This window comes from Bactrocera dorsalis, unplaced genomic scaffold (assembly GCF_023373825.1).
Source record: "Bactrocera dorsalis isolate Fly_Bdor unplaced genomic scaffold, ASM2337382v1 BdCtg013, whole genome shotgun sequence".
Classification (NCBI taxonomy): Eukaryota; Metazoa; Arthropoda; class Insecta; order Diptera; family Tephritidae; genus Bactrocera; species Bactrocera dorsalis.
In genome coordinates, this window is record NW_026038064.1 from 26,634 (window position 1) to 48,145 (window position 21,512).

General features: G+C 33.9%; 4 protein-coding genes across 4 annotated transcripts; 2 read left to right on the forward strand and 2 right to left on the reverse strand.

Annotated features, from left to right (window-relative positions):
• The first annotated feature begins 1,398 nt into the window (after window positions 1–1,398).
• Window positions 1,399–1,805, forward strand: LOC105227579 (uncharacterized). Its single transcript, XM_011206996.3, has 2 exons — window positions 1,399–1,577; window positions 1,639–1,805. Exons 1-2 carry the CDS (start codon window positions 1,403–1,405, stop codon window positions 1,704–1,706), a joined length of 243 nt encoding a protein of 80 aa, XP_011205298.1. The 5' UTR covers window positions 1,399–1,402; the 3' UTR covers window positions 1,707–1,805.
• Window positions 1,806–2,069: 264 nt separating this feature from the next.
• On the forward strand, window positions 2,070–6,010 carry LOC105227580 (TBC1 domain family member 5). The gene is made up of 10 exons (XM_011206997.4): window positions 2,070–2,677; window positions 2,983–3,162; window positions 3,226–3,310; window positions 3,373–3,489; window positions 3,554–3,702; window positions 3,771–3,821; window positions 4,243–4,336; window positions 4,389–4,525; window positions 4,582–5,101; window positions 5,170–6,010. Exons 1-10 carry the CDS (start codon window positions 2,544–2,546, stop codon window positions 5,788–5,790), a joined length of 2,088 nt encoding a protein of 695 aa, XP_011205299.1. The 5' UTR covers window positions 2,070–2,543; the 3' UTR covers window positions 5,791–6,010.
• Window positions 6,011–9,136: 3,126 nt separating this feature from the next.
• LOC105227581 (protein suppressor of variegation 3-7) lies at window positions 9,137–13,255 on the reverse strand. The gene is made up of 8 exons (XM_011206998.4): window positions 12,591–13,255; window positions 12,130–12,537; window positions 11,905–12,075; window positions 11,513–11,842; window positions 11,232–11,444; window positions 10,972–11,166; window positions 10,284–10,829; window positions 9,137–10,227 (listed from the first exon to the last, which is right to left on the reverse strand). The coding sequence occupies exons 1-8, from the start codon at window positions 13,007–13,009 to the stop codon at window positions 9,651–9,653; spliced, it is 2,859 nt and encodes a 952-aa protein (XP_011205300.1). The 5' UTR covers window positions 13,010–13,255; the 3' UTR covers window positions 9,137–9,650.
• Window positions 13,256–16,725: 3,470 nt separating this feature from the next.
• Window positions 16,726–18,749, reverse strand: LOC105227583 (protein suppressor of variegation 3-7). The gene is made up of 4 exons (XM_011206999.4): window positions 18,504–18,749; window positions 18,152–18,448; window positions 18,021–18,096; window positions 16,726–17,896 (listed from the first exon to the last, which is right to left on the reverse strand). Exons 1-4 carry the CDS (start codon window positions 18,551–18,553, stop codon window positions 17,354–17,356), a joined length of 966 nt encoding a protein of 321 aa, XP_011205301.2. The 5' UTR covers window positions 18,554–18,749; the 3' UTR covers window positions 16,726–17,353.
• Window positions 18,750–21,512: the final 2,763 nt, after the last annotated feature.

Here is a 21,512-nt window from a genome sequence, read left to right on the forward strand (position 1 = left end):
ATTTCACAACAATTCAATGATTTTCATTATATTGGGTTATAAGCTAAGCTTTTTTCAACATTACATTTATTTAAGGAAATTTAGTGAATTTAATTTGGTGAGTAAAAAAAGTTATAATTCAGGTCTTTTGGTACGAATTCAGTTTTGACACACTTCATACCGAAAACATTAACCAAAATGTTTGGAATCGATCCACAAGGGATGTTAAGATTCTCTACTAACTCCCTCATGTCAAATTGGAGGTTTTCAAGTACTGTGTTAACTTTATCGATGTCATTGCCATTAACAGAGGTGGATGGACGACTAGAATGAGACAACTTTTCGCCGACTTCAAGAGAGCTTTCGCTTTGTGTCACCTAAATATTTGTATTCGAGATAAAAAGGCTCTCCAAAGCTCTTTTGCAATATTTTCACCGATTCCGTAACAGCAATTCCATTAGCATCACAAAATTACAAAATAAATCGTTGTTCAATTTTATTCTTCATTGTAAACTTCGCCAGGTAAGCTTTCCGCCTTGCAAACAAAAACCTGCCCAATATATAGTTACTTATTGTTATATGAATATCAAACTTCACAAAAAAAAAAACATTACTAATCTTGGAAAAGCAATTTTATCCATTCGGAAACAAAATTTATATACAGATACAATTCCTAGCCATCTGACTAACTTTTCGTTTGTTTAAAACACACAAATATTAATAATAAATGTACAGAGGTTTATAAAATAAGAATAAACGTACTTACATATATATATGCCTATAGTAAATATTTCATTTCTTTTTAACCAACCATCTTAAATAAGCACCCAAGACACATATGTCTGTAAATTTTTATAAATTCACAACACAAATTTCAAGGAATATACTAAAATAGATAAAATCGCAAATGAATGTGCACACTACGTGTTACACATACTTTTGTAAATGTTTAATTACGAAAAATAGCAACGGAACCGGCAAATAGGAAAAACCAAAATAGACAGGAAACCACCTATTTCTCAATTGGTAGTGTTGCTACATTTCGACATTTACATATTTCTTTAATATCTATTTTTATAAAACATATCTGGTATCTGGTGGTAGCTGGTTTATGGTAATTAAATTTAATTTTTTTTTTTTGCTCTTAAATGCCTCCGCAAATTTTCAATTCAACGTTATGCTTTTGCAAAATAAATTATTTATTATTTATGTAAATGACATAACAATGTCTGGCAGTACTGACATTTTGACAACTACCATTGTGAATATTGCTTTTGTGATAGAAGAGGAATCACATAGTGTGCTGATTGGTGTTTTTTGCCTGTTGAAAACTAATTGTAAGTTACATAATTTTTTTCAGAAATAAAACCCACTGTTAATTGGAAGTATTGAATTATAAATTTATATTGACAGAACCATCACAATGTCTGATAAAGCGGTTGAGAAAGTTGGACGCCCAATGAAGTATCCATATACTTTCAGTGCAAAAATTGCCCAATTCCCTCTGAAGCATTATATCCAAAAGCAATGGATTTGGAAATACTATTTCGTTGCCTTCGGTTTGTGCATTCCTGTCTTCTATAAAATCAGCAAATTGGGTGAGTTAAAAACAAATCATTGGAATGAATATATTGTTTTATTAACTTTTTTTTATTTTAGCCAACTCACCCGAAAACAAGAAAAAGTGGGCCGAGAGCCAGGCAAAGGAAGCTGCCGAACATCATTAGGTGTACAAGAATTTCACTCGCCCCTTGATTTAATATCTAATATGAAAACTTTCGAAAATATGTTCAGGAATAAATAGCACACATTTAGCCCTAACAAAATTTGGATATGTCTTCATTATTTGGTCAGCATTTACAATCTTTCTGTTCGTTAGATAATTTAAGAATACCTTTTATTGTATTCTATAATTGCTTATGTTTGCATTTTGGAGTATATTGTGTGATTTATGTTCATGATTGTTCAATTCATTTCCGTTTACTTAATATAATGATATTAAAAAACTGGGTAAGTAAATTTTCGGGGAATTAACTCGGTTGAAATTCTGACAATATGGCATAATAAGCGGGAATGAGTTCAGATGTTTGAAAATTATGCAATAAAATTCGTTAATAGAAAATTTAACCGGAACAAATGTTTCCTAAATGTTTTATATATGTCCAATAAGATTAATTATAAACAAAAACAAATTTCGAGGAATGTTATTTTTTAATATCAAAATAATGCTGCCATCTCGGTTTCGATAATTTTTTCCAACAATTGTGATTTAATGTTTGCATAAGTCGAATTAATTTAAAGGCCATAATAATAAATTTATAAACTTAAAAATATTGATATTAATACAAAATATTTGTTTAGTATTGGCTTAATAACCATAACTTAAAGTGAACGAAAATAAAATTTTATAATGGGGCAACACTGACGTAGCACTGCAATTTGATAAAAACAAAACCTTAGTCGGTGCATTTTTCGTGAGTTTGATTAAATTTAACATATTTCAAATAGGTTTTTCGTTTTGAACATGTTATAGTTTAAAAAATATAGTATAACTTCACTCGAAAATGTATGTTCAAGGCATTGAAGCTATAAAACAATATATGCCTAAAGATAACTCTCAAATTTCTACAAATATTAAGGAAGAGCGAGGCCAAGAATTAAGTACAACCGACACAATGTCATCGGCAGAACGGTATAGGTAATTAAAATTAAAAAACTTTATTAATGCTGTTTCGACCACCTTATCTGTAATTCCACTTGGGCACTGAAAAAATTTATTATAAATGCATAATAGTACAAACATTAAAAATTAGCCCTTTCAATTAATAAAAAATGACTTAATTTAATTCTTACTTCTTGGAAATAACTGATTGATTTTCTTTCAATCTCCTTTTTAAATTACTTTCAACTCTCATTTATTCATTTAAAAATAAAAGGGCGTATACTCTTCAATATTCTGTAATTTACATATATACCTTTATTAAATTTTTTAATTGTAAACAGGGAAGAATGGGATAATCTGTTAAAAATTTTGGATGAGGACCCCGAGTATATAAGGGAGCAAGCATTAGAAGGTGATTTAAAAGTTTCAAAGTTCCGAAGCATTTATTGGTCATTATTGCTACGTGTTTTAAATCCTAATTACCGTAGTTGGAAAGAACAAAGGGAGATGCAACGGAAGCGGTAGGTAATAATGGTTTTATTTTTACTTAAAAGGAGTAAAACCATAATACTTTTTGATTTAAGGTACGAAAAGCTGAAAGACGAATTTATAAAGGACCCTCATGATAATACGGTACCTGATGATAATCCACTGTCCCAATCGGAGGAGGTAAGAAAGTAATGTTTTCAAATGTATCATTTCTGCAATAAGTTTTAATTATATGTTTATAGAGCGTATGGAACCAATATTTTAGCGACAGAGAACTCTTTGCTGTTATAAGCCAAGATGTTATTCGAACTTTCCCGGGTGTGGACTTCTTTCGTAAGCCGTTAATACAAAATGCCATGGTTTGTTATATTAAAAAATTAATTATATTACTGTCCTTATTAATAATATGTTTTAATTCCACAGTGTAACATTCTTTTCTATTACGCACGAGAACATCCTTATATGTGTTACCGCCAAGGTATGCATGAAATTCTTGCACCTCTATTATTTGTGTTCTATGGCGACCAACAGTCACTGCTTCATTTTTCGGAGATAGCTCAAAATCAAACAAGGTAAGGTATATACTTTTAAAATAACAAATGTGTGTAGGCTAAAAATGCTCAATGCTTATTACTTCTAGTGAACTTCTTTTAAATGTGCTGGACCCAAATTACTTGGAAGCTGATACTTAGTAAGTTGTACTAATGTTATCTCTAAATGTTAACATTTAGTCATGTCCAAATATTTATGTCTGTCTGCATGTTTTAGAGATAATGATCTAAACATTTACATAAGTAGTTTTGCCCCAAGAAAGTACTAATTTTTCGGAACCGCCGATAGTGGACCAATATAGCATATAGCTGTCATACAAACTGAACTATCAAAAGTAAGGTCTTACGTGTAAGCTTGTTTATAGTTCGGTGCAACCGATGTTAATGTTTTTTCTTGTTATAATCCCGCTACTTTGTTAATACTCATATGCTAATTATATCTATTTTTTTTTTTTAGTTTTTATCGACATTAAACCATAATTATGTATTCTAAAACACTACATCTATAGATATCAAAATTATATATTTCAATAATTTGAGCTTTTTATTTCTATTATTTAGCTCTTTATTTTCCCGTTTGATGTCATCCATTGAGTCTTACTATAGGATAAAGAATTTCGCACAACCACACGAGCGCTTCCATGCGGAAAGTGAGGTGAGTTTGTAAATAACATTATAAACATTAACGTTATAATAATTACTTTTAGACAAATCATGGCATGGGAACCGGTGTAGAAATCATAAGTCAACTTATATCAATTCGTGAAAAGATTCTTGCCAAAGAGGATTTGCACTTGCACAACTACCTTTTGAAACTCGATATACCGTTACATATATTTGGAATGTAAGTGAATTGCAAGTTTTTAACGGTGACAAATTTGTAAAATATTTTTCTTGTAGTCGTTGGCTTCGTTTACTCTTCGGTCGAGAATTCGCACTTCTCGATTTGTTAGTAATTTGGGATGCGATATTCGCAGATAGCGACCATTTCGATTTACCAAACTACATTTTAGTGGCAATGCTGATACGCATTCGTGACAAATTGCTGCTCAGCGACCAAACAAGCTGCCTTACATACTTGATGCGCTATCCGAACAACGTCGATGTGAATTTAATTCTACGTCATGCATTGCACATGCTTATGCCAAAAAGATTTGAACGTCCCATCAATGCGTTTGTCTATTTTACGAACAACAAGCAAAAGGGAGCAATACAAAACTCACGTAGTACGAATTTTAGTAATACCGAGTCTTCCAATAAATCACCAAAAGGTAGCTCAACTTCAAAAGGTGATAATTTTTCAAAAATGGAGCAGCACATAGCAAAGCTACAAACACAAAATGCTGCAGACTCTGCGGCACGGTTACGAAAAGACGTTGCTGAAGAAGAAAGCGCCATCGCCGAAGGCCTTTCCAGAAATGTTTGTTCTAATTAGACGGTCAAACTTTAATTCAGCATAACTTATTCAGTTTTTCTCTTTTTCTTTAGAGTCAAGAACTGATTAATTTGGAATTAAGGAATGCTGAAACGATAATATCCATAGCACGAAACAAACTCCAATTATATGTAGCCACTATGAAAAAACATACCCAAGGAAATAGCTCTAGAGAGCTATTGCAGGCATTAGATGGCATTGAGGAACTATGTGATTTTCTAGATGTTAAATTTGTGTTTCCCATTCATGCTGCCAGACCACCAATCGATGAAGCACTTGAAGCTAATGAGCACGAAAATTCGAAAAAAGGTCGCTGGAAAAATTATAATAGCAGGGAGAGTACAGCTATGCCTAGTGGCACTGGTATTAATCATGGCGGTAGCGGCGAAATACGCAAAGAGGTTGAAAAACCACGCAAAATTGTTACAGATAAAGAATTGCTTTCGGAATTTTCAGCGATTGCCATCAATGCTTATGAACGTCCAGAAGAGAACATTTCATCCAATCCGTCGCATTTGCTAGGCAACAGCCGTGAAATTGAACTGATAACGATTGAGCCTTCCGAATGTGTTGTGGAACCGGTCGTAGACAACCTACCGAGAATTACAAGTAAAGAAGGAACCGAGGCGCCAAGTAGTAGCAAGATTTCTCAAAGATCTGAATTAGGTCAATGATTGTATATGTCTGTACTTAGTACAAATATCCTTCATATGCATAAATTCACAAAATCGTTTTTTATACTTTAAGATCATAGTTTTAATTTTATTAAATGCATCAATGCAATTTTGTTAGAATTTTTTTGAAATATAATTAAGTCACAAAAATTTTCTTTAAACATTGATTGGAGAGAAACGAATATATTCGGTCTGACGAACATTTTTAAACGCCTACGTACTTATGTGGATTTATTTATAGACTTTAGTGACAAAGATTTGTATGGTACATTTTGTAGCTGACCGGATTGCCGCAATAAAGTTTCTATGAAGCAATCAGCAGGTCTTCGGAATCAGGACAGCGGGGTCAGTGCTTTATTTTTGTTATAAAAGAGTGGAAAGCAAAATGAGAAGGCATCTGCTGGATTTGGTGTTCTCAATGAAACTACATTTATCCGTTAACCATTCTAGGTTTGGTGGCTGATGGTTTTCTAGCATTTTGTATCGGGTTTGTGATAGAGCTGGGTTCTAGGATTGAGTACCTAAATTTAGTAATAGTATCTTTTACTCTTCACAGTACTTAATTGAACATCACCAAGTTTATGAGCTAAACTTAGAACTTCCTTGGCATGTAGTAAGACAGGTTTACGTAACCGGAACGGACCCGAAATAAGCTCTCTGGAGTCTCCGAAGTAGACTCAACTCTATTATCCAACTTTGCATTCCTTTGGTTAAAGGTGGTAATTCTGTGTGTAATGTGTTATTGTAACATTTTTGCGAAAAGTTTTAGGTTATCTGCGCGATCAAATGTCTATAATTGAACTTTTGGCAAATATGTATCACCTACTTTATCTGTATCCCGTAAACTCTTTGCTGTGATTGCAAATATAAGCTGACCATATCCTCAGCGTCTTGATTGGCTCTGTAACCGATTTCGACCGATTCAAAATCGTTCTAGAGGCGCTTTGTTGCTATGCGAATTATCGCCAAATCGCGCTACCAAGTTTTTGACATCCTTATGCTTCCAACGCAGATACGACCATGTTGTTTTTGTAGCTAATACCTAACCCTTTTTTGGGATAAAGTGCAAAATCAACTGTCATTGAAGTCCTTAAGCGGTAGGTCCACGAAAACGGGCTGTTTCGAAGGCATCCAACCATAATAGAAGTGTGTTAAATGAGTAGGTTCGGCGTGGCAAGTAAAGGTTTTTTAATGCAGTACTTTTGTTTAGTAGGTTAGGGTCTATTCTGAATAAATTGGACTCTTACCTGCTACAGTATCGAGAACTGAGACGCGCAAGGGTCACTCTGATTTCACGCTGCAGACGCTAATCACTGGAAAGAAGTATCTATCTGTACGGGGCTAGATCAAGAAATAATATATCTTGGCCGGATAAAATCCGAGTCAATTCCCGTGCAGAGAACCGGCTGGAACTGCAAAGAACTGGAAGAGATTCAATGAAAGTGCTAATAGCTCCACTGTAAATGGCATTCAGTACACTTCTTAAGTTTGTCAAGACCGATATTCCATCAACATATTGTAATAGGTCATCGACTTATTGTAAGAACACTCTTCGGCCCCAGAGGGGACCTTCCTCTTCGTCTGCTTTGAAGGATATAATCCTTTTGAACGACTTGTCTCAGCATGTCGCAAAGTCTGTTCCGCTTCATGTTGATTAGAATATTAATGTAGCTATACAAAGAACTCATCGAAGCTCAACAATCTTATAAATTCAATAATTGTATTTGGATCAGAGGGACATTGCACTTCATTCTTGGTAATGTGGATAAGAGGATTTTACTCTTTTTCCTACTCAGCTAGACAATCCAGATTTTCTACGATGCATGTTCACATCCATATATCTCTGTTCCTGCTCAAAGTATTGCTGAATTTTAGGATTTGGCTTCGGCCACGTTCTTAAGAGTACACTTATTAAAACTATTATATGCCTATGCATATTCCGATATGTGTGTGTATATTAACCACTTGCAACTACAACTATGTACATACATATATGTATGTATGTTTCCCGAGTATCTTGTAGGTATTTCTCGATGTTTCCCAAAAACACCTACAACTACTTATGATTGTATAAAGAGCCATTTTATTTGAGCATGCCAAGGAATCGATAAATACCATTCACTGAACCTTCTGGTGTACCAGAGTTCTATATAAAACGTATAGACTGAGTCATTGAAATCGACGACGACAAGGGCTGCGAAATAGCGTGATGACATCACCATCTTTCAGCGGCGATTCTAAAGACCTGTGTTTGTTCCTACGACAGTCGGATACACCAAAACAGACTCCGATTCTTATCCGACCATGGACTAACAACAGGACAGAAAGTAAAAAGCGTTCTTAACATTGAAAGTGCCAGATTGAGAGAGACTCTTATATTAATATCGAAAAACTTAGATTAACTACCTAACCTCACGGACTGCAGGAGACGTTGCGTGCGTGTGTTTGAAACAAAGAAGAGTGAAGAGTGCGGGGTTGTGACAGATCTGAAGCTTCTTCATTTGTTAGTTTCCGATAGATAGATGGCGGAGGATGGACACCATGGCCATAGGTCCGTTGTGCTTTTTGATCCTTTCGCACTTTTACATTCCATTCTAAACCCCGTAGAAAACCTTGCCCCCATGAAGAATTGATTGGTTTAACGTGACTTTGCTCCGGCTGCATGACTACTAGATAATTAGAATAGTTTGCGATTAAATTATGACCGACTGCGCGATTTCCATTTTAAGATAGCAGCAGCGCTAAGTTCTTAGTTTTACCTTTAAATACACCTTTAGAGTTGGAGTTGCTCTCCAGAGAGTCGGATTTTCGGAACTGGAACCGGTCCGAACTTGTATTTAATGTCTTTCCCAATAACAACATTCCTGAATGGTAATAATTTATTCTACTCAAACAATTAATTACAAGTATTAAACTGTCGTTGCATGTGAGTTTTATGAAACACAGAAATTCGCCTCTAGTCGACAGAAGATAAAGCCAAAAGGGAGAACATCGCATTATTGCTTCTTATGAAGTGAAGAGCAGCATTTAAACCGATTTCGCAACAAGTAATAATAGAGTTGACAGTTCTTGACCGAGAACATATTCGGATCCGTAGTATATCTAGTTTTTGTAAAGAAAAATCTTATGCACAAAGAGCTTTACTTTTCACTGCAGTTACCGCACTACAGTCGGCGTCGAGTCCGGCGAGTAACCGGAAGGGACACGGAATTTTTATCCGATCACAGACTATCAACCCGACAGCATCCCTCCAAATTAATTAAGGAATACTTTCTGGTCTCGAACAACAACTTACCGATAGACAGTTTGTCAAATACCGATACTAGGTATAAAAGAAAATACTCACTTTAATTATTTTCATGCTAATCCAAATGGTTATTTATTACTCTTAGCTAAAGTTAAGAAGGATTTATATACGTAACACTTTTATTGTTTCTGTTTTACTTTTCATAAACTATTATAAATGAAGCTTAAAATTTAGTGCTAAATGTTTTCCCTCTAATGCGCATTGAGAAAAAACTAATGATCACAACTGTTAAGGATGTCTAATTAAAATCATAATAGTATCAAAGTAGAGAATTAAGAATGCAATTTTTAAAATGTAAATAACTACTACCTCTATAGTAAAAATACTTATGCAAAGGTATTATTTTTGCTTGAAACAATAAATTTAGTTCTGAACAAATATTAATGAACAAAATCAATTCATAACTAATAATGATTTATTATAATATGGGTATATTTATATGGGTATACTGAAAATGTTCCTTAACAGTTGTGAAATTGATTATCAAAATAAAAAACTAATGTTTAAAAAAGTTAAAAAGATGTGAAAAATGCAAATAGCATATACAATCTGGTTATGGCGCATCGCTGGTAACACTCTGATTTGTTTCATTTGTACTTTGCTCATTGTTATCTGGAATGATCGAATCAGAATTCGGCTTTGTAACCGAAGCGCTGCGCTCCCTCATGGCCAACGTTGAGCGCGACGACAACGGTGTCGTATTCGGACTTTGTGTTGTTTGAGGGGTTCGCTGTAATGCACGCATCTCCAAATCATATACGATTTGCATAATTTTAATTCGACTCTCAGCCGCCAAATCCGAGGGTAATCTTTTTACGGTTTCATTCATACTCTCAAAGAATAAATCGTATGTGTTTCGCTCACGCTTAGCCTGACTTAGTACATTGAACTCCAGCTTGCCATTGCGCTGTTCCGAGACACGTGAATAGCATATATCAGCATCCGAAGGTGATAGGGATGCAGCTGCGGACAATGGACCGGATAATATTGTCATATTCTGTCGCGTCTTATTACCCCTCATTTCACGAATCAAGCTAAGCATCTCCGTGTGAGCATTAGTCAGTCGCGTAGCCAGTGATGTTTCGGAACCAGATTCATCTGGATTAATGTTTTCCATAGTTTGCTGGATCCTATATACAAATGTTTTAAGTAAAAGTAGGTCAAAAATATTTACTGGCATATTTACCTATCGTCTAGTATGTGCATTTGATTGTTCTCCTCGGCAATCTCAGTATCCGGATTCTGTAAATAACTGTTGGTCGCTTTCCGATGACTACGCGAATTATGATGAGCTAATGCCAATAAACCTTCAGTCATAACACGAGTTTTGCAGTATTTGCAATATCCAAAACTTCTATTGCCTTCGGGATCAGCTAAAAGCCATTTATATAACTTAAATTTCCCGATGGCGTTACTTTGCGTAGGCGTGTCCTCCGTTTTAGAATTTTGTGATGCTCCTGTTTCGTTTTGTCGTGTTAGATGCGCGCGTATATGCATTGCGGTGCATTCATGTTTTGACGCAAATTTGTTAGTGGGTACAAATACGCTTTGTTTACAGTAATTGCAGTAACCGTAGTGCTCCCGCGATTCGGTTTCGCTGAATATTAACCACACATATTGCTTATGCCAATTTTGTGGATTACCACCGGCATCCATTACCGGTTTAACCTCTTCCTCGCTAACTCCACCTTCATCGTGCGGAGCATTAAATTGATGCTTTTCGGTTTTCATTCTAAAATATTACCCAAAGTAAGATTGTATTATATTAATGCGTATATGTATCGGTTTTAACGTTTTCACCTTTAGTAGACCAAAGGTTTAGGGTCAAATGACACGTAATACCGTTTATAAAATTGTCTATCATTTATACTCACATATCTCCTTCCGCCAACATCATATTTCTCCGGGCTAGAAATTTTTGAGTTGCGAATTTATGTCGTTCTGTTTTCTCATGTAGAGCAGGCTTATACTGATTTGAAATAACTACACGACAGTATTTACAATAAGTTTGGCCGTTTTTTGTTCGTCGCATCCATGGTAAGTTGACAACGCTTTCTCTAGACTCCTCTCTGAAATAATAACATTTATCAACTGGTGTATTGTTAATATAATTATAATTCAATAAAGAACTTACAAACTGCTGTCAAGTTTTTCCCGCTTCGTGTTTTGAATATAAGCACTTTTGGAAAATCTATGACGTTCAGCTCTTTCGTGTTTGCCTAAATTTAAGTTTTTAATTAGGAGCTGCACTTTACAACATTTACAATAGATATAATCTTCATCCTCTTGATTTCGCTGATAGCATGGATTTAGTTCAAACCACTCATCTGTATACATCGCCCGTTTGCTATATTGAAGTCGTATGTAAGAGATTTTTAACAATAATAATAATTATTATTATTATATTTTAAATACCGTTTCAAGACATTGTCGACTGTTGATCGATCACTTTCATCGGCGTCAAAATTTACGCTATCTCCTTCATTTAACTGCCCAGTTTCATCTTGGTTTTCCAATTCGTTATTCAGAGTTCCGTTTATTAGTTTTCGCTTCATGGCTTCGCAATGTGATTGTGATTTTTCATGTAGGTTCTTTTTTACCGTTGACAAGCCGTACATAAATCGTTTCTCGCAGTAGGAACAGTAGGCATACTTGGGATCATCTGGGTCAGCACAAATCCATTTATGAAATTTCGTATATTTACTCCAATCAATTGGCGTATTATCATTGACATTTCCTTTGTTACTAAAGACAAAATACAAAAAATAAATTATCTACTTCCTAATATTCAAATATATAGTTAATACATTTTATCTTTTCTGGCACTATATGCGAATGCGTGCATGTTCTTTTTGTGCAATTTCGTCTTTAAATGTTTTCGGCAGCTATGTTTGTCCATTATCACTTTGCAAATCCGACAACACCTTTGTTTACTAGAATTTGGAACTTTATCGAAAAGGCGCCCCTTTAACACTTTACTGTAACATAAAAAAATTAGATATTTTATTTATAAATAAGCTTATTTATAATACTTTTTCGCACGATTGTCCATTCGTATATTATTTTCATCAATTTCCACGTATCCTGCTGCCTCGAATCCATTTCCACATATTTCTCCCAAATTAATAGCATTTTCTCCATTAACCGTTTGGCTATGAAACATTTTCTCGTTAAGTTTGTGTTTAATAGAATTTTCGTGCCTTTGTCTATTGAGAGAAAATTCTACATCGAAAACACAATTGCAGTATTTGCAGTAACCCTTAGTTCCGCACTCATCAGCATGATTCTGACGTACTAACCAGCAGTGTGCTTTTTGCCAATTAGTCCAGTTAAAATCATTCAAATCTTTGGATCTTTCCAAACGTTTTCTTATTAATTCTGTTGAAATTCGCTGTGCATTAAAATCATCAACTTCATTTTTTATGGCAGATAACCCATCTCTAAAAAAATGGATACTTCATATTGATATCAATCCGTTTTACACCGTACTTACTCATTAAAGGCCTCCTTGCAAGAATGTAAAAATTGTTCGTAGTTATGTTGCCTTTCTTTGTGTATCATTGCTCCATCATGCCTTTGTAGAGAACAAGCACCCTCAACATTCATGTCCTTGCCACAGTAGAGGCAGAAACCTAGGCGTTTACCCTCAGTTCTACGCAACAACCAGGGATATGTTCTTATCCAATTTTTCCACTTATCACTTAACCCCACATCATCACCATTTGATGTCACATTGACTTCTTGGTCGTCTTCACTACAGCGTTCAGCTATAGCTTCCAACAAATTCATCGGATCTACATCAACTATAGTGCGTTCTTCAGGCTCAATCATCACCTCTGAACTTTCAATATTGTCAATATAATCAACTGGTTCGTCCTTTATGCTTATATTTCTTAAACACACAAACTCCATTTTATAAATTGAAAAGGATTTATTGCCGCCAATTTTGCTTTGACCGTCGATTTAAGTTTTTGAAACCAAAATATAAAAATTAATTGACCAAAATATAAAATAACATTTCAAGAGATCTCTTTAATATATTCTAACACCTGAGAATATATTAAATATATTTTTCTTAAGACGAAGAACAAATAAAACACTCAAACTTCATAAACAAGGATAATGCAGAGACAAACTGAAAAGCCTAGACAGTATACAAAAATGCTTACAAGCCTTGCCAGATTATTGTAAATTACTTACTCTAATATCTGCAATAGAATTATTGACAGTCTGTATGAGGTATACATATATTAAAAATTTGGCGCCTAAGTTCAAAACATGATGTACTAACGCTGCATCTCCACAAGCATTAATTATTTCCTTCGAAGTATCAAATTTATTGCGTTGAAATAGGTAATATTTTTAATGGCAGTTTGATATCTTATCAATATCGTTGGGCAGATCAAGCGAATTTTTGAACTCTTGATTCGTTTACAAATCTTATGATGACAATACTTAATGAGAAGCGAAGAAAAGGAAAATTTCTGCAGAGACTTGCTAATATTTATCATTATAATTTAACTTGTTTTTTAAGTTTTTTCTAAGTACTCATGTATTTTATTACTATTTCCAAACATTTCTGTTGAAACTCACTTTGAGAAAATGTCATCAATGGAACAAATAATTTTATCAAAAAATGTAAGTATTGCCAATAATAGCAATACGCAGTCGGCAATCTGTTATCGCAATATGAACAGCAATTATTATCGAGACTAATAATCGAGATTACCGATTATAAGACACACATTCGTGACGTCCGGTTTTTCCAAATTTACTACGAATTATTGAAATACTCAAATGGAAAACCGACTTTATTTTTATTTGTGCTAACAAGATAAAAAAAAAATACCTTGATTATTCAATAACGTAAAAAACAAAAAAATAAGGAAGGGCTCAAATCGGAGGAAATACTGTTATAAGAAAATGGTTCTTTTTGAATTTCATTTAGATATCTTACATATTGATCGATAAAGTAAACCGGAAGGTCGAACATATTTATGTTACCCGGATTTTACACGATCAAGAAATTGCCTTCAAGTTGGAATACACTCTCACTTTTCGAACTTGGTCGCTGTCTTAATATAAATTTTTCTATTCAAGTCATGGTACTAGTAGACCATCAAGTTAGAATAGCCGATCAGATAGTTTTGAAAACAAATAGCAAGCAAATGTAGGGAATATGATCAAACTATTATATCATTAATTTCGTGCAAAATTTTCAAGAATTTTAAGCGGTTTCCATGATGATGGTCGCTCAATATAATCGTTGAACAGCGCGGCACGATTCCGATTACTTTGGCGGAGGGGTAAAAAAAACCGAATTTCCGTATAAATGGGGTATGTACGGATAGGGGGGCTTCTCCAGAGGAGGCATATGCAAAAATTATGTAAAAATAGCTAATATTTTTAAAAATATTCACGTTTAAAAATTCAAAAATTGCCCTAAGAACACGTGATATTTCTCCATGTTTCACAGAATATTTTCACGTTTTTCACTCACTATATTTAAATATACACTCTTAGTATTGAAATAACTTCACTTTTCACTTTTATCTTGTAATTTTTCAGCCAAATTTAGTAATTTAAAATCACTTATCAAATTTATGGTTGAAAAGTTTAGAGTGTTTATATTTACGAGGAAAACCAGCGTTGCCACACCTTAAAAACCAAAAGTGAAGAATTTTTTAGCGTTTCACAGCGTTTTCTTTGTTTGTACTTTCAAATGATTTTTTTCTTTATTAACTATAAAAAACTATAAAGATTTTTCAAGCTAAAATTGAATAAGTGAACACTTTTGCATATACATATTATACATACACATATATGAATATATGAAAAGTATGTGATTTATATTTAATAAACACAGATAAGTAAAATCGTGTGATAATATTATAATATTACGAGCGAATACCCTAGGTGACTGAAGTACTTTCGCATAGTACTCCTTTCTGTGTTGGCGGCCTTCGGCCGCGCTTTAAAAAAAAAAAACCCTGGTCGAGCGAATACCCTAGATGACTGAAGTACTTTCGCGTAGTACTCCTTTCTGTGTTGGCGGCTTTCGGCCGCGCTCTAAAAAAATAACCCTGGCCGAGTGAATACCCGGGGTGACTGAAGTACTTTCGCATGGTACTCCTTTCTGTGTTGGCGGCCTTCGGCCGCGCTCTAAAAAAGTAACCCTAGCCGAGCGAATACTCGGAGTGACTGAAGTACTTTCGCGTAGTACTCCTTTCTGCGTTGAAAATAAAAAAATATATTGACTTTTTGTTATAAAGTGGTTATAATTTATGGTTATCATGCACTCAAAATTTAAGTCAGCGATTTCCATTTATTTTTGCTGATACATTGGTTTGTATTTTAGGCGACGATATACATATATATTATTATATTTAAAATATGAGTTTTGGGTATGAAGTGGTTATATTTTTCGCTTATCATGCACTCATATTGAAAGAAAATTTGAGTTTTCGTACTGTACTGTATATTTTACACTTTATTACGTAATATTATTATATAATAGGGGTATTCTCTTGCTCTTGCAAAACCCGGTGCACGGTGCAAGCATTGCAGATTTACAACGGCACAACAACAAACACACGCAGAAAAATATTTGCAAGGGCTGTGAAATATGTCAGACCAAAACCCGTGTATATTAGCGTGCAATGTCACGCAAAAATAAAATTGCAACCCTGTTGTAGTTGCCATTTTACATAAAGACATATTACGTCGTTAAATTGTTGAGAAAGGTAAATTTTAATTAAATTTTATAATTTCTAAGTATATTGAAATATATTTAAATTATAAAGTTTTGTCACAGTTTTTTTGTTAAAAATACATGCAGAAGGTGCGCCAATTCACAATAGCCATGCACAATAGTCATTTACAATAAATTGACTGAATCAGTCGCTCATATATCACTAGATTCTGCAATGGGTGCTCTCGTGCCCTTGTATATTTCGGTGTAGTATTTTTGCAATCTGCAATCATGCAAGAGCAAGAGAATACCCCTTATATGTTTATCCCCACGTTTACCGCCATGTTACCCACTGATTATCTGGTTTTTTACCCGCTGATGGTTTGCAGGGATATTACTTATTTACTTAATAAATTTAAAAAAGAAAATATCCATATGCATGAGTAGAGGAATTTTTGCGAAAAAGAGGAATTTCAGCGAATTGCGTTATCATCACATGGCAGCGCTCCATTTCGTCGTAATTTTTGGTAAACAAATGAAGTTCAAACGAGTATAAAATATAATTTTTAAAATAAAGATTTTTTAGTTAAAAAACCTGCTAAAAGTGTAAAATGTGGATTCATTTAAAAGATTATAGTGTAATTTAATTAATTTGAAGAAAAAAATGTGAATAAAGTGTGTTTAATGTGCTGAAATAGCTTCTTGAAATGGTCCAATTTGGCGAATTTTCAAACTTTATGGCCAAATATCTCCTAAACTAAGCGTTTGTGGACCAGGAGGACTTCCTCTTTCCAACGGTACCTTCAAATCGCGGCGCCAAAGAAATCGGAATTGTGTCAACAGCGCGTTATCGCGTTAGTACAGAAGCAGCAACCCCGAATAAAGCGCCAACTTTACATCAAATTCTCACTAAATTTTAAAATTAGTACAAAAGAAATAAAATGCAAAACGAATTAATTTATTAATAATACTTTTGATCATTTGAAAATTTACTTCTTAACGCACTGTCAGAGTAGAATTTTTCAACCCTCAGCGTTGCCGCCGTGTTTATTTAGTTATGCGCCATACAAAATCCATGGGCATTAGGAATTTTTAAGAGTAATTTATTTAGGGACGACAGTTACTTCTCAATTATGATCCAAATATTATGAAACGAATCGGTGCTTTCACTAATTTTTATCGAATGTACGTCTAGATCAACAAAATATAAACTAAAGGTAAAAAAAAATATTTTATTTGACAAAGATATAGATATTTCGCGCCTGAATAAGACACCAATACCATAGACCGTATATTGGTAAAATTAATTAGTCATTGAAATGGTTTTCTTCCTCTGAATCTTATTTCTTTAGTGCAATTATTAGAAATGTTTTTGTTAATCAAATGAGTCGCTTTTCTACTTAAAATAATTTTTTATTACATTATACAATTGATAATATTGAGGTTTTTATCATGAACTGACAACTAGATAAGACAGATCTATCTAACTGACAACTATGAAAATTAATTTTTTTAAAGATATTAATTTAATTAACATATTTGACTGATCTGATTTAAAAAGTGTTTTATTCATTTGTTTTTGGTTGAAATGAGTAAACAATATGTGGAACCCCTGTATTAGGGTCAATTACTGCTGACTCCTGAGTTACGGATGCTGTAACCTCTTGAGGATGTGTTGTGGTTGCAGCTACTACCATTGTGGCACCTTCAGTCGTTGTGGATGGCATTGTAATACTACATTCTTGAGCCTCCCTCTCGCATATTGCACGTAATTCAAACTCCGCTATCAATTGCGAAATTCTACCCTTCACTTCTGCCCCCAGTTTCGGTGGCAATGTTTTTACCGTTGCGCAAACACTATCAAAAAATAAGTCAAACGTATCCTTAACTTGTTGAATAGAGGGAGAGTGCTGTTTTCTCCTTATCAAATAATACTCGTTGAGAGTATTTCGATCTCGGTCAACTCTTTTAAGCAGTTTAAAACGATCTAGTTTGAAGCTCCTATTAGAGTGACTTTCGTTAGATTCTGAACCATTTGCATTTTGATGTTTCTGTGATGCTTTCATATTCTTAGCAGGGTGTTTTTTGAATCGCTTTTCAGAATCTCGCTTTAAATATGAATTGAATTATAACAAAAGTTAATTAATCCAATGAACTACTGACATTTTCTGTATTTTTAGAAACTTAAATGATGGTAAAGTTTAAAATCGATTTGTAACATTGTTTACTTACGTCAAAGTCCACTTTGTAATCTGGATCCAACTCAATAGCTTGGCTAAATTCCTGCTCCTCTCCGTCAAATTCACGTCTAAGAAACTAACATTAGATTTTAATCATGTAGATTATTTTATATCATATCTCACTTTCCACACTCCATAAACTCTGGGGCACTTGGTTGTGATGGTTCGCATTCTGTGTCAAATGACTCAAATCCCTGAAGTCTTTGATGTTTATAGGAATTTTGATGGCGCTCTAAATGACTTTTCTTGCATACAAGATGTTTGTTACAAACTGTGCATATTCCCACAGATTCGTCTACTTTATCTGCCTTCAGCCAAGGAAAATCCTTCTCCCAACGAGCACAAAATTTTTGCCGAGGATGTCGCAACTCAGCAAGGTTTTTCCGTACACGAGTTTTTATTAATGGCAATCGCGAAAAGCTAAAATCTTTGACATCAATACTGCTCTACAAAAACTTTAAATAGAATAGTGTACCTTTCCTCCGTGTCGTCCTCGGTAGACATGTTCTTCTCGTTGTCACTCATGAAAATACTTTGTTGGAAAAACTTGTCAAATAAATTACGTTTTATGCAATACTTATTTTAAGTAATGAAAAGGAAAAAATTTCAATATTTAGTTTATAACAAAATTAAGTCTGCAATTGTTTATAGGAATGAAAATAAAAACAAACGATATGTTTATGCTGATATCGATTGCTTTTAAATGTCATAAGGATGTGATTTCTCTAGACAATAAAAGTTCAATTATAGACGCCATACCATAACTACCGTCATAACCGTAACGATAATCATTATAACCGATTATTGGTGTCAAAACCATAAACAGCTGATATTTTCAATCGTAGTTTATGTTTTTAATTCGCAAGTGCCAACTCAACAAATAACATGAGCAGTGACAAAGAAATTGAATTGTTAATATTGTTAGTATATTGAAATATATTCAAAATGAACCTCACCAGAACCAAAAACTAGAATTCAATTGATAGGCATGATTATGGTTATGGCGATGGCATTATGGTAGGGCACCACTAATTGGAAACAGTGCTGACCGCATGCTGTTTCGATCAGTTCTTTTATATGGTTATGTTTATGACTAGGGATGTCCATTAAACGGGGAAACTTTAGGATACGATCCCGCGATTTCAGGGTTAAAAGTGGTATGGTTGGATAGAGCTGCTGCTCCAGATTAAGAAAATATATAATTGTTGCCGCCGCAAACTTATAGTTTTCGAGATATTTGCAATTAAAGTTGAAAATTTTGCAAATTTTATCTTGCAATTTCTCGATTTCTAGTAATTATTTATTTCATATTATGCACTTTTTATGCACTTATACTTTATTACATTGTTTCTACATATTTATTTTTTAGTAATTATTTAGTTATTTGCTTAAAATAAGCATTTTATATTTTACACAATTTTCATTCCATGCACAATAACAAAAGTATTCCGTGTTTACAGATATTAAGTGTTGCCATAATTACACATTTATCAAATGAATAAAAATGGATATAAAAACTCAAACGCAGAAAACAAATACCATCTGAAATAAATTTTCCATTGTAATAAAAAAAGTTTTAAGGCTTATAAGTATGTTTAATCTAATAATTTAATAAAAGGATCATAATGATTATTTGCAATACAACAAAGGTAAAACAGGGTAAACATTAGTCCATTCGCGTCCCACTTATTTCTGCATTGGCGGCCTTCGGCCGCGCTTCGAAAAAAATAGCCCTGGCCGATCCAACACCGAGGTATGTCAGGTTTTTTTGAGTAAAAGTCCTTTTTGCGTTGGCGGCCTTCGGCCGCACTTCAAAAAAAAATAACTCTGGCCGATCCAACACCGGGGTGTATCAGGTTTTTTTTAATTAAAACTCCTTTTCGCGTTGGCGGCCTTCGGCTTCAAAAAAATAACCCTGGCCGATCCAACACCGGGTTGCATCAGGTTTTTTTTAAGTAAAACTCCTTTTCGCGTTGGCGGCCTTCGGCCGCGCTTCAAAAAAATAACCCTGGCCGATCCAACACCGGGGTGTATCAAAAATCTTGATATATCAAGAAAAAGGGCAATGATTTATGTATTTGGGGTATAGTCCTATTTTTTATTCATTTTTATTCGTTTGATAAATGTGTAATTATGGCAACACTTATTATCTGTCAACACGGAATACTTTTGTTATTGTGCATGAAATGAAAATTGTGTAAAATATAAAATGCTTATTTTAAGCAAATAACTAAATAATTACTGAAAAAAAATATGTAGAAACAATGTAATGAAGTATAAGTGAATACAAAGTGCATAATATGAAATAAATAATTACTAGAAATCGAGAAATTGCAAGATAAAATTTGCAAAATTTTCAACTTTAATTGCAAATATCTCGAAAACTATAAGTTTGCGGCGGCAACAATTATATATTTTCTTAATCTGGAGCATCAGCTCTATCCAACCATATCACTTTTAACCCTGAAATCGTGGGATCGTATACTAAAGCCGACCCCATTAAACATCTAAATTGGATGTTATACGAATAAATCTTTTCACCGAAAGTATAAGTTTTACCGAAAGTAATAACAAATTGATTTAAATACATTAAAATTGGAAATTAAGTTACAATTGTTTATTTGCATATGTTTACGAAATATACTTATGCAAGATTTAAAATATTTTTAAATAAATTTGAAGTTTAACCGTTTTTATTAAAGGATTTAAAAACTATGGTATTGAGTAGTTTAAGATTATAAAAATAATCTAAAGCAAAGTTATCTTTCGAAAATAATCGTTCGGATGGGACTGATGCAGCAACAATTGTTTAATAAACAAATGAAAGCTACTTTATATAATTTAGGAAATTTAGAAAACGTGTATTGTAGAGAAGGGTCACCGCGTTATACCGTTCTCTGAACCTCCTCTATATTATACGTTCTCTGGGAAATTGTGTTTGCAAATCCAGCGGATTTTTTGTAAGTCTTCTAACCAGAAGGTGCAAAAACATACATAAGTATATATGTACATATGCATATATCCAACAAATTGTTTCTATTTATCTTCCACTTTTTTGAACTGTCCTGTGATGATAAGTCCAAAGACTAAAGGAGTTTTCAGTTTTATCAGAACTATCTGAAGAGTTTATATCCATCCCTCGGTGATGAATCGAACAAAAACATGAATGCACCGAAATAACAAACACCATTCGAGGAATCGAAATAATTCAATATATCACATTAAAAACACATCGACTTTACCCGTGTGAGGTTGTCCGCAGAGTCCGAGGCCAACATAAATTTGGGTGTGGCGTAAATAGGAAAATGCACGCGCCTAGACTTTAGGCGTCCAATCTGCAGGCAACCTAAGATGAAGAAGTTGCTGTTAAAAACTATTATTACAGCAATTCGTAGTTGCTCTGAAAGAGGATGCGGAGGAAGGACGGAGGCTATCGCGTTGCTCGCTCTCGGACAACACGCTTTGTATTCTAGTGTTAAGAAAC

Bases quoted from the DNA above. Each gene is read 5' to 3' on its own strand.
- LOC105227581 (XM_011206998.4), bottom strand. From the start codon at position 13,009: ATGGAGTTTGTGTGTTTAAGAAATATAAGCATAAAGGACGAACCAGTT. The intron at 12,538-12,590 runs GTAAGTACGGTG...CCATTTTTTTAG, and splicing joins TGCAAGGAGGCCTTTAATGA to AGATGGGTTATCTGCCATAA. The intron at 11,167-11,231 runs GTAAGTTCTTTA...TTATTATTTCAG, and splicing joins GAAAAACTTGACAGCAGTTT to AGAGGAGTCTAGAGAAAGCG.
- LOC105227579 (XM_011206996.3), top strand. From the start codon at position 1,403: ATGTCTGATAAAGCGGTTGAGAAAGTTGGACGCCCAATGAAGTATCCA. The intron at 1,578-1,638 runs GTGAGTTAAAAA...TTTTTATTTTAG, and splicing joins CTATAAAATCAGCAAATTGG to CCAACTCACCCGAAAACAAG.
- LOC105227583 (XM_011206999.4), bottom strand. From the start codon at position 18,553: ATGAGTGACAACGAGAAGAACATGTCTACCGAGGACGACACGGAGGAA. The intron at 18,449-18,503 runs GTACACTATTCT...CAAAGATTTTAG, and splicing joins GAGGACGACACGGAGGAAAG to CTTTTCGCGATTGCCATTAA. The intron at 18,097-18,151 runs GTGAGATATGAT...TTAGTTTCTTAG, and splicing joins GAGTTTATGGAGTGTGGAAA to ACGTGAATTTGACGGAGAGG.
- LOC105227580 (XM_011206997.4), top strand. From the start codon at position 2,544: ATGTATGTTCAAGGCATTGAAGCTATAAAACAATATATGCCTAAAGAT. The intron at 3,490-3,553 runs GTTTGTTATATT...TTAATTCCACAG, and splicing joins CGTTAATACAAAATGCCATG to TGTAACATTCTTTTCTATTA. The intron at 5,102-5,169 runs GTTTGTTCTAAT...CTTTTTCTTTAG, and splicing joins CCGAAGGCCTTTCCAGAAAT to AGTCAAGAACTGATTAATTT.